Source organism: Chiloscyllium punctatum, chromosome 17 (genome assembly GCF_047496795.1).
Source record: "Chiloscyllium punctatum isolate Juve2018m chromosome 17, sChiPun1.3, whole genome shotgun sequence".
NCBI classification, from domain to species: domain Eukaryota; kingdom Metazoa; phylum Chordata; class Chondrichthyes; order Orectolobiformes; family Hemiscylliidae; genus Chiloscyllium; species Chiloscyllium punctatum.
The window spans coordinates 80,500,222-80,515,312 of record NC_092755.1 but is presented as its reverse complement, the minus strand read 5'-3'; the positions used below and the strand labels follow the sequence as shown (position 1 = coordinate 80,515,312).

The window sequence follows — 15,091 nt, the reverse complement described above, 5'->3', positions numbered from 1 at the left end:
GTAGGCCTCAACCAGGTCCCCCCTCAACCTCCTTCTTTCTAATGAATATAATCCTAACCTAATCAACCTCTCTTCATAGCTAGCGCCCTCCATACCAGGCAACATCCTGGTGAACCTCCTCTGCACCCTCTCCAAAGCATCCACATGCTTTAGGTAATGTGGCGACCAGAACAGTACGCAGTATTCGAAATGTGGCCAAACCAAAGTCTTATACAACTGTAACATGACCTGCCAACTCTTGTACTCAATACCCCATCCGATGAAGGAAGGCATGCTGTATGCCTTCTTGACCACTCTATCGACCGGCATTGCCACCTTCAGGGAACAATGGATCTGAATGTCCAGATCTCTCTGTACATAAATTTTCCTCAGGACCTCTCCATTTACTGTATAGGTTACTCTTGAAAAATGCATCACCTCGCATTTGTCCAGATTGAACTCCATTTCTCTACCCAACTTTCAAATCTATTGCTATTCTGTTGTATTCTCTGACAGTCCTCTTCACTATCTGCTACTCCATCATTCTTAGTGTCATCTGCAAACTTGCTAATCAGACCACCTATACCTTCCTCCAGATCATTTACGTATATTACAACCAACAGTGGTCCCAGCACAGATCCCTGTGGGACACCACTGATCACAGGTCTCCATTTTGAGAAGCTCCCTTCCACTACTTCTCTCTGTCTCCTGCTGCCCAGCCAGTTCTCCATCTATCTAGCTAGAACACCCTGGACCCCATGCAACTTCATCTTCTTCAACAGCCTACCATGGGGAACTTTATCAAAAGCCTTGCTGATGTCCATGTATATGACATCTACAGCCCTTCCCTCATCAATAACTTTGTCACCTCTTCAAAGAATTCTATTAGATTTCTAAGACATGACCTTCCCTCCACAAAATCATACTACCTTTCACTGATAAGCCCATTTTCTTTCAAATGGGAATAGATCCTGTCCCTCAATATCTTCTCCAGTAGCTTCCCTACCACTGATCTCAGGCTCACAAGTCTGTAATTACCTGGATTATCCCTGCTATCCTTCTTAAACAAGGGGACATTATCAATTCTCCAGTCCTCTGGGACCTCTCCCATTTTCAAGGATGCTGCAAAGATATCTGTTCAGGCCCCAGCTATTTCCTCTCTCGCTTCCCTCAGTAACCTGGGATAGGTTAGATAAAAGAGGAAACAGGTTTCTCGGCAACGAATTGTTGTGATCTGGAACATTCTGCCAGTCAGAGTGACATAAACAGGAGCGTTCTGAAAGGAATTTTATAATCATTTGAAAAGGAAAACAATCCTGGTGTATGAGGAATTGGATGGTTGTTATAGAGAGCCAGTACCAGCACAATGGACTGACTGGTCTTTCTTCTTGGATGCTATGAATTGACGAAGGTGGAAAATTAAAAAATTAAATGAGCGAGACATGCATCACATTTATAATTTCTTTCTGGAGGCTGCATGGTTGAATGGAGCCAAGATTCATTTTATTTCAGTCTTACGCACAAATAATCCTTCAGCTGCCTTAGCAGGAAACAGACTGACTGACTGCCCAGTTCTAGTGTATCCTTCAGGTCAATCTGCATTTCCAGCCTGGTGCTGGTAATTGTATAGGACTGCAATTTGAATACCTCATTGTCACACAGTCCACTCCACCACTGTAAACATTCACATAAATAGACAAGGAAATTGGAGGCAGCTGCCTGCGTTCATAGGTTTGTAAAGAGTAAATTATACCTGAGAACTAACAGAATGCAGTGTTGGATGCAGGTCTTGCCCTGGACATTTGTGAATAAGGCATCACTATGTTCCAACTGCAAATGACGTGATTCAATAGGTTGGTAACGAGCTCAGACACAATGAGATATCACACTGTGAGACAGCAACGCTAAGTTCAGGCAAAAATAAGTGTCTCCCTCTCCACCATTGCCACTGACTGTTCCAGTAATTGTTTCAACATTTTTGCTGCTACGTGCTGATTCATTCTTTGTGTAACTTAAGTGTTCATAAGTTATTTTTGCCAGTTCTAACTCATTTCCTCTGAATCCCTTGCCATGAGTGTATTTGGAAATGAGAATAAAGTTACATTTTTCTGCCTGTTGAATATTGGCTCAAACTCCACAAAGTCCCTTCCGACGAGCCCAGTTTTCTCCAGTTCTCATTATTTACTCGCCTTGTGACAGTTCATTCCTCTCACTGTGGCACATTCTGCAATTTCAACATCACCCTCCTGTTTCAGTCAGTGGAAAGAGACACAGTGCTCAATGTGGAGATTAACCAGACGTAGACACATATTTAATGTGGGTATTAACCAGAAGTAGACACATATTTAATGTGGAGATTAACCAGAAGTAGACAAGTGTTTGATGTGGGTTCTGAATCAAACTGTACACAGTGGATTTAACGCAGGTAGCAGGGAAGGAGAGGGGAATATTAATCACCACCACAGAAAGAGGTGATGAATTCAGTTCTCAGAACTTGTTGGTACGGTGTAGGTTAGAATTTATGTGTCAAAATAGCTCATACAATCTTGCAGCAAAACGAAATAAAAGCAGAATTCCAGTCTTTACCTTTAAAGAAGAAAGCTTCTCCCCTGATCTGAGCCACAGCATCGAAGTTAGTGTTACATCTGTCAGGAACATCCAGTCGAGACCTTCAAAGGAAAGGCAGCCAGGTCAGCGACACAGCTTTCTTCATATTTCCAGAACTCCTCAATCCATCCACTTTTCATTCCAATGGCAAATGTGGGGAAACACTCACCAGTGTAGGTGGGCAGGCTTTGGGGGGCTAGGGGATTGCGAATACTGCAGATTGCTCTATAGTCTCCAAGAATTGAAGAATAATTTCTAGGATGTTGGTTGGCACAAAAGCCCCAGGAAGGAAATTTGGAGGCATTAATAAAATAGAGATTGAGGATTTCTGTGGAGAGTTGGCTGACTGAAAGCTGGGGCTCATTCACTCAACTGAATGAAGATTCCTTTCCATTTCCTATTGTCTGTGAGACAGTGGGGTATCCGAGGAGTTTGAATGGGTGAGGGGTGGTCGTGGCTATCTCTGTTTAGGGGTGGTGCCCTGTATGTATTTGCTTTACAGGCTGCCGATTCATTAGCCAGTGAGTGAAAACTAGCAGGAGCAGAATGAGGCCCTTCATTGGATATTGATTTCCCACCTAGAGGCTCGAGTTGACCGTGGGGCAGGAAGGTAACCCACAAGCTTTCTCACCCATGACCAAATTGGGCAGAAATCGAGAGGCAGTGGTATTCCTGATCACACCCCTGCCCCCTTCGTACTTTAGAATGACCCAACAAGATCACGTGTTGGTTCTGAAACATGACCCTGATCGCATTCACCCTGGCTGCTAAACCATGTGGCTTCATGGTTTTCACCAAGTGAAAAGTAACTAAGATTTACTTAATTAACACAAAATAAACAAAGGTTGTTATATAAATGGCTATTTGACAGCACCTGCTGTGCTTTTCCAGTACCACTCTAATCTTGACCCTGGGAGCTGGATCAGTGTCAAGGGCTCTCCATGTGTAAATAAAGGGGGACTCAATGATGAGATACTGATCTGTGTGGACTTCGATGGCAACGAGAGAAAAGCGTGTTCCTGAAAAAATTCACTCACAACAGTTGTCTTTGAGTTGGGATAAACATTTCTGGCATCATGCCATTATTTGGGAAGCTTGACTCATTCAAACCTGCCAATGAAGACTGGGCCCAGTGTATGGAAAGAATGCCTTATTTGTTTCCAGGCAAATGACATTGGGGCAGATGAAAAGCATTGAGTAATTCTTGTGACTGCATGTGGACCCACAGCTTTTTCAGTTATTAGGAGCCTATTGTTCCCTAAGGCACCAGATACTAAAACCTTTCAAAAGTTGACATATTTAGTTAAGGAATATTATGACCCCAAGCTTCCTCTAATTCAGAGACGTTATCTGTTTTACTCAGCAGTTTGAGAACCAGGGGTATCCATGTCAGGATTTTTATGAGGTTAAGAATGACTGACAGAGGCATGTGACTTTGGTTTAACACTTCATGAGATGCTGGGAGACTGATTGGTATGTGAGATTAATGATGTAACCATGTAAAAGCGCCTACCAACTGAGGCCTAACTGGATGTCAAACAGGCACTACAACTGGCTTCATCTTTAGAAAATGCAGCAAGTGGAACATATGAGTTTCAGGTTACGCTGATGGAAGTCGACACCCTCACCAGTCTGACCGAGCTCGGGAACACTGCTTGAGTGAAGGCAATTGCGTCGCCTCACTCAGGCACATCCTGGACAGAGGGACTCTAGATCAGCCCACAGCAAAACCCCAAAACAAAACCAAGCCTCGGTCAAACGGTTAACTCGTTTCTTCAGGATCTGGGCCAGCAAACCAGTGCAGTTGCTGCCGGTTTATTGAATCGAAATAGCAAGGCAGTCCCACTGGACGTAAATGGGGAAAGAGGACTCATAGACCAGTATCCGTGACAGAGCACACCCTGGGAAGTCAACCTACATTTGGTTTAGAAGTTAAATTGCTTACAATATCCTGGTTAAATTGTCACCCAGCTCCATTGGAGGTTGATCCTGGTGCAGCTGTTTCAGTGATCACAGAACCAGTCTGTAACAAAATTCGCTCTGGACTCCAATCCTTAAACTTGCACAAGACCTCAGCTAGACTGAGAACCCATCCCAGGGAACCTTTACAGATTAGGGGTACAACTGCGGTTCTGGTCTCTAATGAGAAGCAGCTGGCTCAGTTCCCACTGATGATAGTAAAAGACTCAGGTCTGAGCTTGATTGGATGAAATCGCTTCAGAAAGATTCGTCTACAGTGGCTTAACATTTTCTGATTAGAAAATGGCTGCCTGAGTGAAGTCCTAACTAAATACACTTACATTTTTCAGGAAAGGCTTAGGATATCAAATGATCCAAGGCATATTGACCAGGAGGCAACTGAGACCTGTTCTGGACCTGGAGAGACCAGATCACAGTAGAGGATGGCATATTATTATGGGGAGCAAGAGGGATTGCCCTGAGCATGGGTCACTACCAGATATTGGCTGAACTCAACCAGGGTTATCCAGGGGTTTCCAAAATGAAAATGTGGGTGAGATGTTATGTCTGGTGGCCAGGATTGGATACAGACATAGCTGCATTGTGCGACAGTGCCCAGGGTGCCATCAAGGACAAAAGGTACCACCAGCAACTTCCCCACATTTGTGGGAATGGCCGAGTAAACGCTGGACGCAGTTACACATCAGTCATGCTGGTCCTTTCATGGGCTCGATGTTCTTCGTCACTGTGGACCCCCACTCAAAGTGGCTGGATGTGCACAGAGTCCATTCGTCAAACATGGGAATTACAACAGAAAAAAAACTGTCTGCATCTTTTGCAATAAATGGACTCCCAGAACTGCTGGAAGAGCAGTCCAAACTTTGAAGGCAGGCTTAAAGAAACAGCCTAGCAGCAAGTTACTGCAGATGCTGGAGATTACAGTGAGTCAGACAACATCCATAGAGAGAGAGCAAGCTAACGTTTCAAGTCTAGATGACTCGGATGAAGAAGAATGGATGCTGTCTGACCTGCTGTTTTATCCAACATTTGTTGTTTTCATTAAAGAAACAGCTGAAAACTCCACCAGATACCAAGCCATCCTGGTCACTATTTGATTATCAGACCACCCTCATGTAAGTACAGGGAGAGCTCCAGCAGAGTTACTAACTGGGAGAATCAGGTTAAACCTGATCTTCACAGACCTGGGGCAGGGGAAGGTGAAACAGCATCAGGAACATGAATGTCAGACACAAGACTCCACTGACAGAGAGAGAGGGAGAGAGACAGTTAACTTTAGGAGATGATGATTAGGGTGCAGGATGCTACAGAATGGCCCTGTATGGGTAAGAGGCATGGTCAATGGAAGGTCAGGGCCAGTGATATAGAAAGTTCGGGTGGGTGTGATGGTCCTGAACGAGCACGGGGACCACACGAAAGCTGCAAACTCACAAATGGTGCAGGAGCAGAACATGCCCAGCCCCTTGACAGGCTTTCTGACTGTTCCTGAACACGTGGGTTTTCCCTCTCCATCGAGCACGGTAGATACCTCGGAATCTGAGATGGACACGGGGGAATGTCACTGACCTTGACGCATTTGTCATCTGAAGAAGAGGATGAATATTTTCCGAGATGCTCTGGGTGAAAGGAGGGCCTGACCCAGTGCTGACACACCCCAGGAGGAGTTACAAGAGAAAGAGCAGCCCACGTTCTCGGTCTCAGAGGGGGAGGGAAGTAGTGTTTATAACGGGGTCAGCCAGGTGGACCTCATAGAGTAGGAGTTCCCTGATTGGGGCTGTTAACATGGTCTAATCAGGAGCCCTGGCTGACAGATATAAACAGTAGTGTCAGGGGTTCTGTTCACTGTGAGAACTGGCTCTGAGGGAGCTGGATCAGGACTCTCCACATGTTAATAAAGGGGGACTTGGTGACTGGATACCGGTTCCTGTAGAGTTATTTCAACCATCACCTTCTCAAGGGAACTGGGGAAAGGCAATAAATGTAGGCCTATCCAGCATTGCCTACATTCTTTCCAATCCATTGAGAAAACGTACAGCCATTTTTGGCAGATATTATTGACATCAGTTTGCAGGCCGTACAATTAGAAAGCATTGATGGAGCGGGGCCATTTGAAATCAGCACCTTGGGATTGATATTGTCAAAGAACAGAAAGTTCCTGAACAGGATACACTCTGTTCATTCTCATTAAACCTCAATGTTTCGATGGCAACAATAGACTCAAAGCATCTGACAATATATAAGCTGTAGTGCTCATAAAACAAAGCTTTTCACTGTGCCTCGGTACAGGTGACAATAAATTCAATTCAGCCGTTTTTTTTTCAGCTACCTATCGAGTCTGGGATGAGATAGACAGAGGGTAAAAATGTACTCCTAATGCAGTGATACCCTGACAACTAGAATCAATTTGAACGTTACTGGCAACTTAATGTAAGAGGTGGCAGCTATTAGCTGTATAAATGTCGGCTTTTCACATGAATTGCACAGAAACATTGAAGAGAGGAGCAGGCCATTCAGCCCCTCGATCCTGTCTTCCCTTCAATCTGATTGTTGAGCTCAATACCCTAATCCCACTGCCCCCCACATCCCTTTACAGATTAGATTCTGATGACAGATTACAGATTACTGATTACATTACAGTGTGGAAACAGGCCCTTCAGACCAAAAAGTCCACACCGACCTGCCGAAGCGCAACCCACCCATACCCCTACATCTACCCCTTACCTAACACTACGGGCAATTTAGCATGGCCAATTCACCTGACCTGCACATCTTTGGACTGTGGGAGGAAACCGGAGCACCCGGTGGAAACCCACACAGACACAGGGAGAATGTGCAAACTCCACACAGTCAGTCACCTGAGGGGATCCCTTGATCCCCTTAGCTACAAGAGCTGTATCTGCGTCCTTCTTAAAAACACACGATGTTTTGGTTCCAATCATGTTCCATGGCAGTGAATTGCATGGGTTCGCCACTCTCTGGGTGAAGAAGTTTCTCCCCATCACAGTATTCTTGCAAATTGTCCTGATGAGTGGAAGATGAAAACATTCAAAAAAAAGGTGGTCCCTCAAAATGTAACGTTTCTTGCCTTGTAGTGAAGCTGACTGCTGAGCTGGGATGTGAGGGGATGGGGAGATAGATGGGGGAGCTGGGAGGCGGGGTTGGTGAAAGTGATGGCTTGAATAAGCAGTACTTACGGAACAGTTGGCCATGAGTCTGCAGGTATTGGCAACACTGGGTTCCAGGATGAATTATCCAGTGGAACTTGGCTGGTGGGAAACAGCAGCTCCCTGACACCTGGAGAAAGACAAAAATTAAAACACCACTTCAAATAAACAAAACAGACAAGCATGGTCCTGACTAAACCTGATTAACCAAAGAGCAAATCAAATTTGATAGTGCAGTCTTGTAAAATCTCTCCAAACAGACTTTTATTTTATCCCCTTTGGTATCACGAGGTTAATGTGAATGGTTCAGAGCTGTCTGGAGCTGCAGAAAGCTATAACTGCAATTTTTCAGGCTCTTTGTCAAGGCCATTGGTATCTCATCATCTAGATCTAAGTAGCCTTCTGTACTCCGCATATGTATTAAATCAACGGATGACATTTCTAATTAGCAACATTCTTTCCAGTTCATCGACTATCCCATTTATTCTTTTATGCCCAGGGTACTGCTTCAGCTTTCATTATCAGCTCGGAGTGTGGCATCAGAGAGCATTGAAGAAAGACTCTCTTCTGAGGGCTGAATGACCTCAATTTAATAGAACATGTGCCTTCTCTCATTGTTTGGAATACACTTCAAACTTTTGTGAAGCCTTCACAGGATTTGATTATATTTGAGGGAGCTATCAGTTCATATCCCACTGAATGGTGTCCAGCATTCCTGAGCACTGACCCTCCGACAGTGCGGCACTCCCTCAGCACTGACCCTCTGACAGTGCAGCACTCCCTCAGCACTGACCCTCCGACAGTGCAGTGCTCCCTCAGCACTGGCCCTCCGACAGTGTGGCACTCCCTCAGCACTGACCCTCCGACAGTGCAGCACTCCCTCAGTACTGACCCTCCGACAGTGCGGCACTCCCTCAGCACTGACCCTCCGACAGTGCGGCACTCCCTCAGCACTGACCCTCCAACAGTGCGGCATTCCCTCAGCACTGTCCCTCCGACAGTGCAGCACTCCCTCAGCACTGACTCTCTGACAGTGCAGCACTCCCTCAGCACTGACCCTCCGACAGTGCGGCACTCCCTCAGCACTGACCCTCCAACAGTGCGGCATTCCCTCAGCACTGAGGCTCCGACAGTGCCCACTCCCTCAGTACTGACCCTCCAACAGTGCAGCGCTCCCTGAGCAATGACCCTCCAACAGTGCGACAATCCGTCAGTACTGACCCTCCGACAGTGTGCCGCTCATTCAGTACAGATCCTGTGACAGTGCAGTACTCCCTCAGTGCCACACTGGAACAAATAGTTTCTATTTGGAATAATTTGTTATTCCACAATTAGTAGCTGTTTTTAAAGTCAGCGTCTATCACTTCACAATAAGGGACATAAATGGGCACACACACTTCACACACACACACACACACACACACACACACAGACACACACACAGACACACACACACACACAAAAAGTTCTGAACTAGAAACAGGAATAAACAAGTCAAAAGTAATACTCTCCAACATAACAACGGTCTCTAGTTGGTTGAAGGAGCTGAAACAGGGGTAGTTCTTCTGTAAAAGTATTTTAAATTTTTTTATAATTAGCCTAGCAATGAGCACCTTCCTTGCTTTATCTAGTTGCCCCTCATAGGTGATAAAATCTCTTTCTAATTTATTCCACACCCAGTATTGAATAAGCACAGATATTCACTGTCTTTAGCCCTGCCCAATAACCACGCTCTGTCACCACCAATCTTAACCCATTCCCTGGCAACTGCCTGTGGCTCCACCAGACTCTTCACAACATTGGTGTCACATTGAGCCCTTGCTGAGCTTCCGTCTCCCAATCCAACCATCATGATGACCTCTATAACATCCTGCCTCAGTTCATCAGCTGCCCAATCTCTCATTCACATAGTTATTACCTTGCTGCAGAATTATTGCAGCACCCTGCGGACTGGCCTTCCATATTTTATCCTTCACGAGCCTGAGGCCATTCAAATATCTGCTGCTATCTATGCACTTGCATCCAGTGCCATTCACCCAATGGTCTCTGTGCAAGCTGACCGAATCTGGCTCCTGGTTAAACAGTGCCACAGTTTTGACATTCTTTGTATAATTTAGAAATCCCTCTGTGGCTGTACACAGCTCTCCACCCTCTCCCCCCCCATCTCCCTCCATTTTCACCTGAGATCTCAGCATTCTTTTAATCATTTCAGTGCCATCGGTTAGCCGTTCAGAAATTCGGACACTTCAACCTCTGGAGTTCCGTTCCTGCAGATTGCCATCCCTCTAACTCGCTTCCTTCTAACCCTACTCTCTTTTTTTTTATCTCCTGTCCCCAACATCACCTTGTCTTGTGCATAGTCTCCCATGCACCTGCCACACACACCCAGGCCTAGTTATCACACAGTCTGCCATTGCTCACTACCTATTGTTAGTCTCCATTAACAGCTATTCACCCTCCCAGCCAGATCATTATCAATTCTTTTGTTTGTCCAACTGTTTTTCTCTCCCTTTGGGCTCTATCCCCACCTACTGCTTACTCCTTGCCCCCTCCCCCTACCCAACTTCTGCAGGTAAACCAACATTTTCCTAGCTACCATCAGTTCTGAGGAAGCTCACCAGATCCAAAATGTTAACTTTAATTTCTCTTCACAGAGTCTAGATTAGAGTGGTACTGCCAGACCTGCTGAGCTTTTCCAGCAATTTCTGTTTTTGTTTCATAGTCAAATCTAGCTTTGCTTCCACTACACAGCACCTTGGGCCAGTGTAAGTTGTTGTTGTTCGTGTCTCAGTTGTTGTTCGTGCAGCCCATGAGGTGGGAGACTGGAGGAGTGGGAGGCTCATTCGGGTGCCACACTTCCTGCACTCCCTGTCTTGCAGCGTTGACAAACCCTTCATCCTCCCTACCCTGGAACTCCTGGTCACAGCGACCATCGCCCCACAAGGTACCTCACCAACTTTTTCCCATCCCAACCTCACCTCCCCACCCCTGCTGTCCAAGTATGACATAATTCTCACTAGTTTTGACCAGGAATCACGTGTCAGGCTAAAAGAGTTAAAATCTTGCACTCCCAAAGGTTGGGGCTGGGTAGATTGATTTTCACCGTGAATTCAAATTATCCTTCAGTCTTCAGTGATACATTATAGAATCATAGAATCCCTACAGTGTGGAAGCAGGCCATTCAGCCCATCAACACCACATCAACCCTCTGAAGAGCATCCCACCCAGACCCACTGCCCCTGCTCTGTCCCTGCATTTCCCATGGTCAATCCACCTAGCCTGCACATCCTGGAACACTACGGGCAATTTAGCATGGCCAATCCACTCTGACCTGCACATCTCTGGACTGTGGGAGGAAACCAGAGCACCTGGAGGAAAGCCATGCAGACACAGGGAGAATGCGCAAACTCCGCACAGACAGTCTCCCCATGTAACCACGGGGATCTGATCTGTGTCTATGATCTTTCAGCAGGTAACGGATATATCTGTATCCTGGCAGATGGATGTGAAACCAATCTCCACTGTCAGAATTCATCTCAATTCAGGAAAAAGCAATAGAGAGAGACATTTAAATCTAAGCTTTTAATATTAAAGATGGTCACAGTTAGACAGATGTGAAGGCTGTTTTCAACAAGAACACAGCTGGAAGTCAAACACATTCTTCCAGACAGTTTGATTTTTATTAAATTCTCTCAATGATTGATTAGCCCAGAGAAGTCATAAATCTCATTGTGTAAGTACTCAGTTGAGTACATTAAGTCCAGGCACATTGTGAGATTTAATGCTGGCAGTCACAGGCAGTAGCTGGTTTCGAGATGGTTTCTGGTTGGACAAATATAATTTTCGCTCTGTTCTGAAGACTGCATATAACCCGGCATATCTTAAGCTCGGAACATAGCGGCCCCCAAGTGGGGGAAGGTGGTGGTGGCATTGTGGAATATCACTAAACCAGATTAATATTCTGGGGACGAAATCAGAAGTTGCTGGAAAAGCTCAGCAGGTCTGGCAGCATCTGTGGAGAGAAATCAGAGTTAACGTTGCAGACCGAGTGACCCTTCCTCAGAACTGGGTGGGCACAGGGTCAACTCTCACCATGATAGATGGATGAAATTTGAATTCAGAAGAAAATCTGGAATGAAGAGCTATGTAAACATTCAGTTATTGCTATCAATGCCCTCCAGATAAGGAAATCTTCCGCTCTTACTTTACCTACATGTGCCTCCAGTCCCACAGAAACATGGCTGACTCCTCATTGCCCTCTGGGCAAATAAATATTGGCCTAGCCATCCCGTTAACAATTCTTTGAAAAAAAAAATCCCTTGAGTTCACTCTTTTCCATCACATGATACAGCAAGATGGAATTACTGACCAATCACAGGGATCTGTCTACACCAGTCTGACAATGACCTGGAGGAGTCAGTGTTGGACTGGGGTGGACAAAGTTAAAAATCACACAACACCAGGTTATAGTCCAACAGGTTTATTTGGGAGCACTAGCTTTTGGAGTGCCGGTCCTTCATCAGGTGGTTGTGGAGGTTAAGATTATGCTCACAGAATTTATAGCCAAAGGAGTCCACTGTCATGGAGATGTGATACGGTAAACGATCTTAGTTTGCTGGTTTCTGTTCTTTGATATGTAAATCCCAGAGCTTCTGTTAAGTTACATTCTCAGTGTTTTAAACATAGGTGTACGCGGCGTGTACTCAGGTGACTCGGCCAACATTATCTATCTCATACTCTGCCCTGAGGCATGGTACATTGGCAAAACCGAACAGAGGTTACGGCAACGGATGAATGGGCACCGCACAACAATCACCAGGCAGGAGTGTTCCCTCCCAGTCAGGAAACACTTCAGTGGGCCTGGACATTTGACCTCGGATCTTTGGGTGACCACCCTCCCAAGGCGGACTTCGGAACAGGCAACAACACAAAGTGGCTGAGCAGAGGCTGAGAGCCAACTTCGGTCCCCATGGGGATGGCCTCAAATGGGACCTTGGGTTCACATCACACGACAGGTGACCCCACTGCACGATACACTCATACACACACGCAACCCTACATACTCACACACCATGCAGACCCTCTCTCTCATATGCACACACCTCCACCCCTCACACACACTTAACCAAGCTTACACACACACACATTTACACACACACTCTATCACATGCACTCACACCCACATGCACACACTCACATGAACAGTCAATCTGCCGCTCTTACATTCACACATATAAGCTTATGGGGTGAATTTGTATTTGCAGAATTACATTTTATTTTGCTCAAAAACTGCATGAATCCACATAAACCTCAGTAAAACTGTACCGAAGGCTTGTTAGTCTGACATAGCATTGGGACGCAGACCGACTTCAGACCTATTGTTTAAAAAGCTGAGCTATGTTGAGAATGTAATTTAAAAGAAATTCTTAGATTTACATATCAAAGAACAGAAACCAGCGTATTCTAAAAGATGAAAGTTTTAATCTAAGATTGTTTACTGCATCACATCGCCATGACACTGGTTTGTTTGGTTAAAAATTCTATGAGCATGATCGTACCCTCCACAACCACCTGATGAAGGAGTGGTAATCTGAAAGCTAGTGCTTCCAATTAAACCTGGTGCAGTCTGACAATGAGGATGAGGAAAACCTGAAGGTGGGGGGGAGGGGGGGGGTGAGCTTTGGGAATGGTAGGTCCACAGTCGCTTGTTTCTCCCAGAACATGCCACACCCACCAGATGTCAACTCTCAAATTACTCAGAGACTGGATCCCAACAATGTTACCTCTGAAAGCAACCTTTCCTATTTGTACCTGAATGAACCAATACTTTCCGTAAAGCTGACCAGCATCTCCCCTTTCCCTTAGGGACCCTGTAGCCTCTAGGACTCAACACCAAGTTCAATACGTTTGCACCCTGATTCCATTGAATCATAGAATCCCTACAGCGTAAAAACAGGCCCTTCAGCCCACCCTAGCCCTCCAAAGAGTAACTCACCCAGACCCTTTTCCCTAAACTTATTACTCTACATTCACCCCTGACTAATGTACCTAACCTGCACATCCCTGGACACGATGGGTAATTTAGCATGGTCAATTCACCCTAACCTGCACATCTTTGGTCTGTGGGAGGAAAATGGAGCACCTGGAGGAAACCCACACTGACACATGGAGAATGTGCAAACTCCACCCAGACAGTTGTCCGAGGCTAGAATAAATCCCGGTCCTTGGCACTGTGAGGCAGCAGTGCTAACCACTGAGCCACCGTGCCCACCTTTATCTTTCCATGTTTTTTACCCATCCCCACACACCCAGGTCCTATCATAACATGAGTCGCTTTCAGCACAACCTACCTATTCTCTCCTACCCTTAACTCTCAATATCACTTAGTCAGCTTCGCTTCTGTCTTGGCTTACCATCAATAAGCCCCTCAGATATCTCCTTGTTTCATTTCGTGGTCTCCATGTGCTTCATCTCTACCTATCTGCTCATCTCTTCCACCTTCCCTCCCGAACCCTCACCCTCACCTTCACCATAAAAACCATGTTTTCCTAACTGCTATCAGTTCTGATGGAGAATCACTCGACTCAGGAACATTAACTCTGCTTTCTCCCAATTGATGCTGCTCAGGCTTTGTTTTCGTAATTTCTACTTTTGTTTAGGCTCTCCAACTTCTACACTTCTCTGCTTTATTACAATACTCTCTACTTTCTGGGTCCCAAGAGAACAATCAAGGAACAATGCATAAGGTTAGAGTCCAAACCGTAAATCTGCCAGATCCGGAGCCGGTCATCGTAAGGAAGATGGTATTGGAGGGGATCACCCACAGGCCCCTGGTAATAAGGTCTCATGATGGATTCATTGACTGAAGAATGGGACAGTCCAATGGCGTGACCAAACTCATGGACAGCTACTGCAAACAGGTCCATCTCCCGGGGATCTGCAAGGAAGGGACAAAAACACCTTCTGAAACTGGCTGTGATGTCACATCATCCCTCATCATCCTCATTCTCATTGTTCAAATCTTCCAGGTCCTTGCCACTTCCCACCCCACCCTCCACATCTCCAGAACCAACCTTAGCCCCACAGCCCTTTGTGCTCCTCCAATCCTGTCTTTGAGCACATCCCTGATTTTAATTATTCAGCCGTTGGTGGCCATGATTTGAGCTGTGTTGGGCCCTAATCTGAGGAATTTCCTCCCCACTTCTCTCTCTCCTGCTTTTAGAAGCTCCCTTTAAAACCTCTCTCTTTGAGAGGAAGTGGTGGAGGCTGGAACAATAATAACGTTTAAAAGTCATCTGGATGAATTTCTGAATAGGAAGAGTTTAGTGGGATATGGACCAAATGCTAGCACATAGGGCTAGATT

At 45.7% G+C, this 15,091-nt stretch overlaps 1 protein-coding gene across 2 annotated transcripts in view; it reads right to left on the bottom strand.

The window, feature by feature from the left end:
• mmp17a (matrix metallopeptidase 17a) overlaps positions 1 to 15,091 on the bottom strand; it is a 126,718-nt gene that overhangs the window by 27,044 nt on the left and 84,583 nt on the right. For both annotated transcript variants that reach the window (XM_072587684.1, XM_072587683.1), the window contains exons 5-7: positions 14,488 to 14,664; positions 7,758 to 7,857; positions 2,566 to 2,648 (exon numbers count right to left, since the gene is read on the bottom strand). In XM_072587684.1, coding sequence (XP_072443785.1) covers positions 2,566 to 2,648; positions 7,758 to 7,857; positions 14,488 to 14,664 — 360 coding nt within the window. The remainder of the gene's footprint in view (positions 1 to 2,565; positions 2,649 to 7,757; positions 7,858 to 14,487; positions 14,665 to 15,091) is intronic.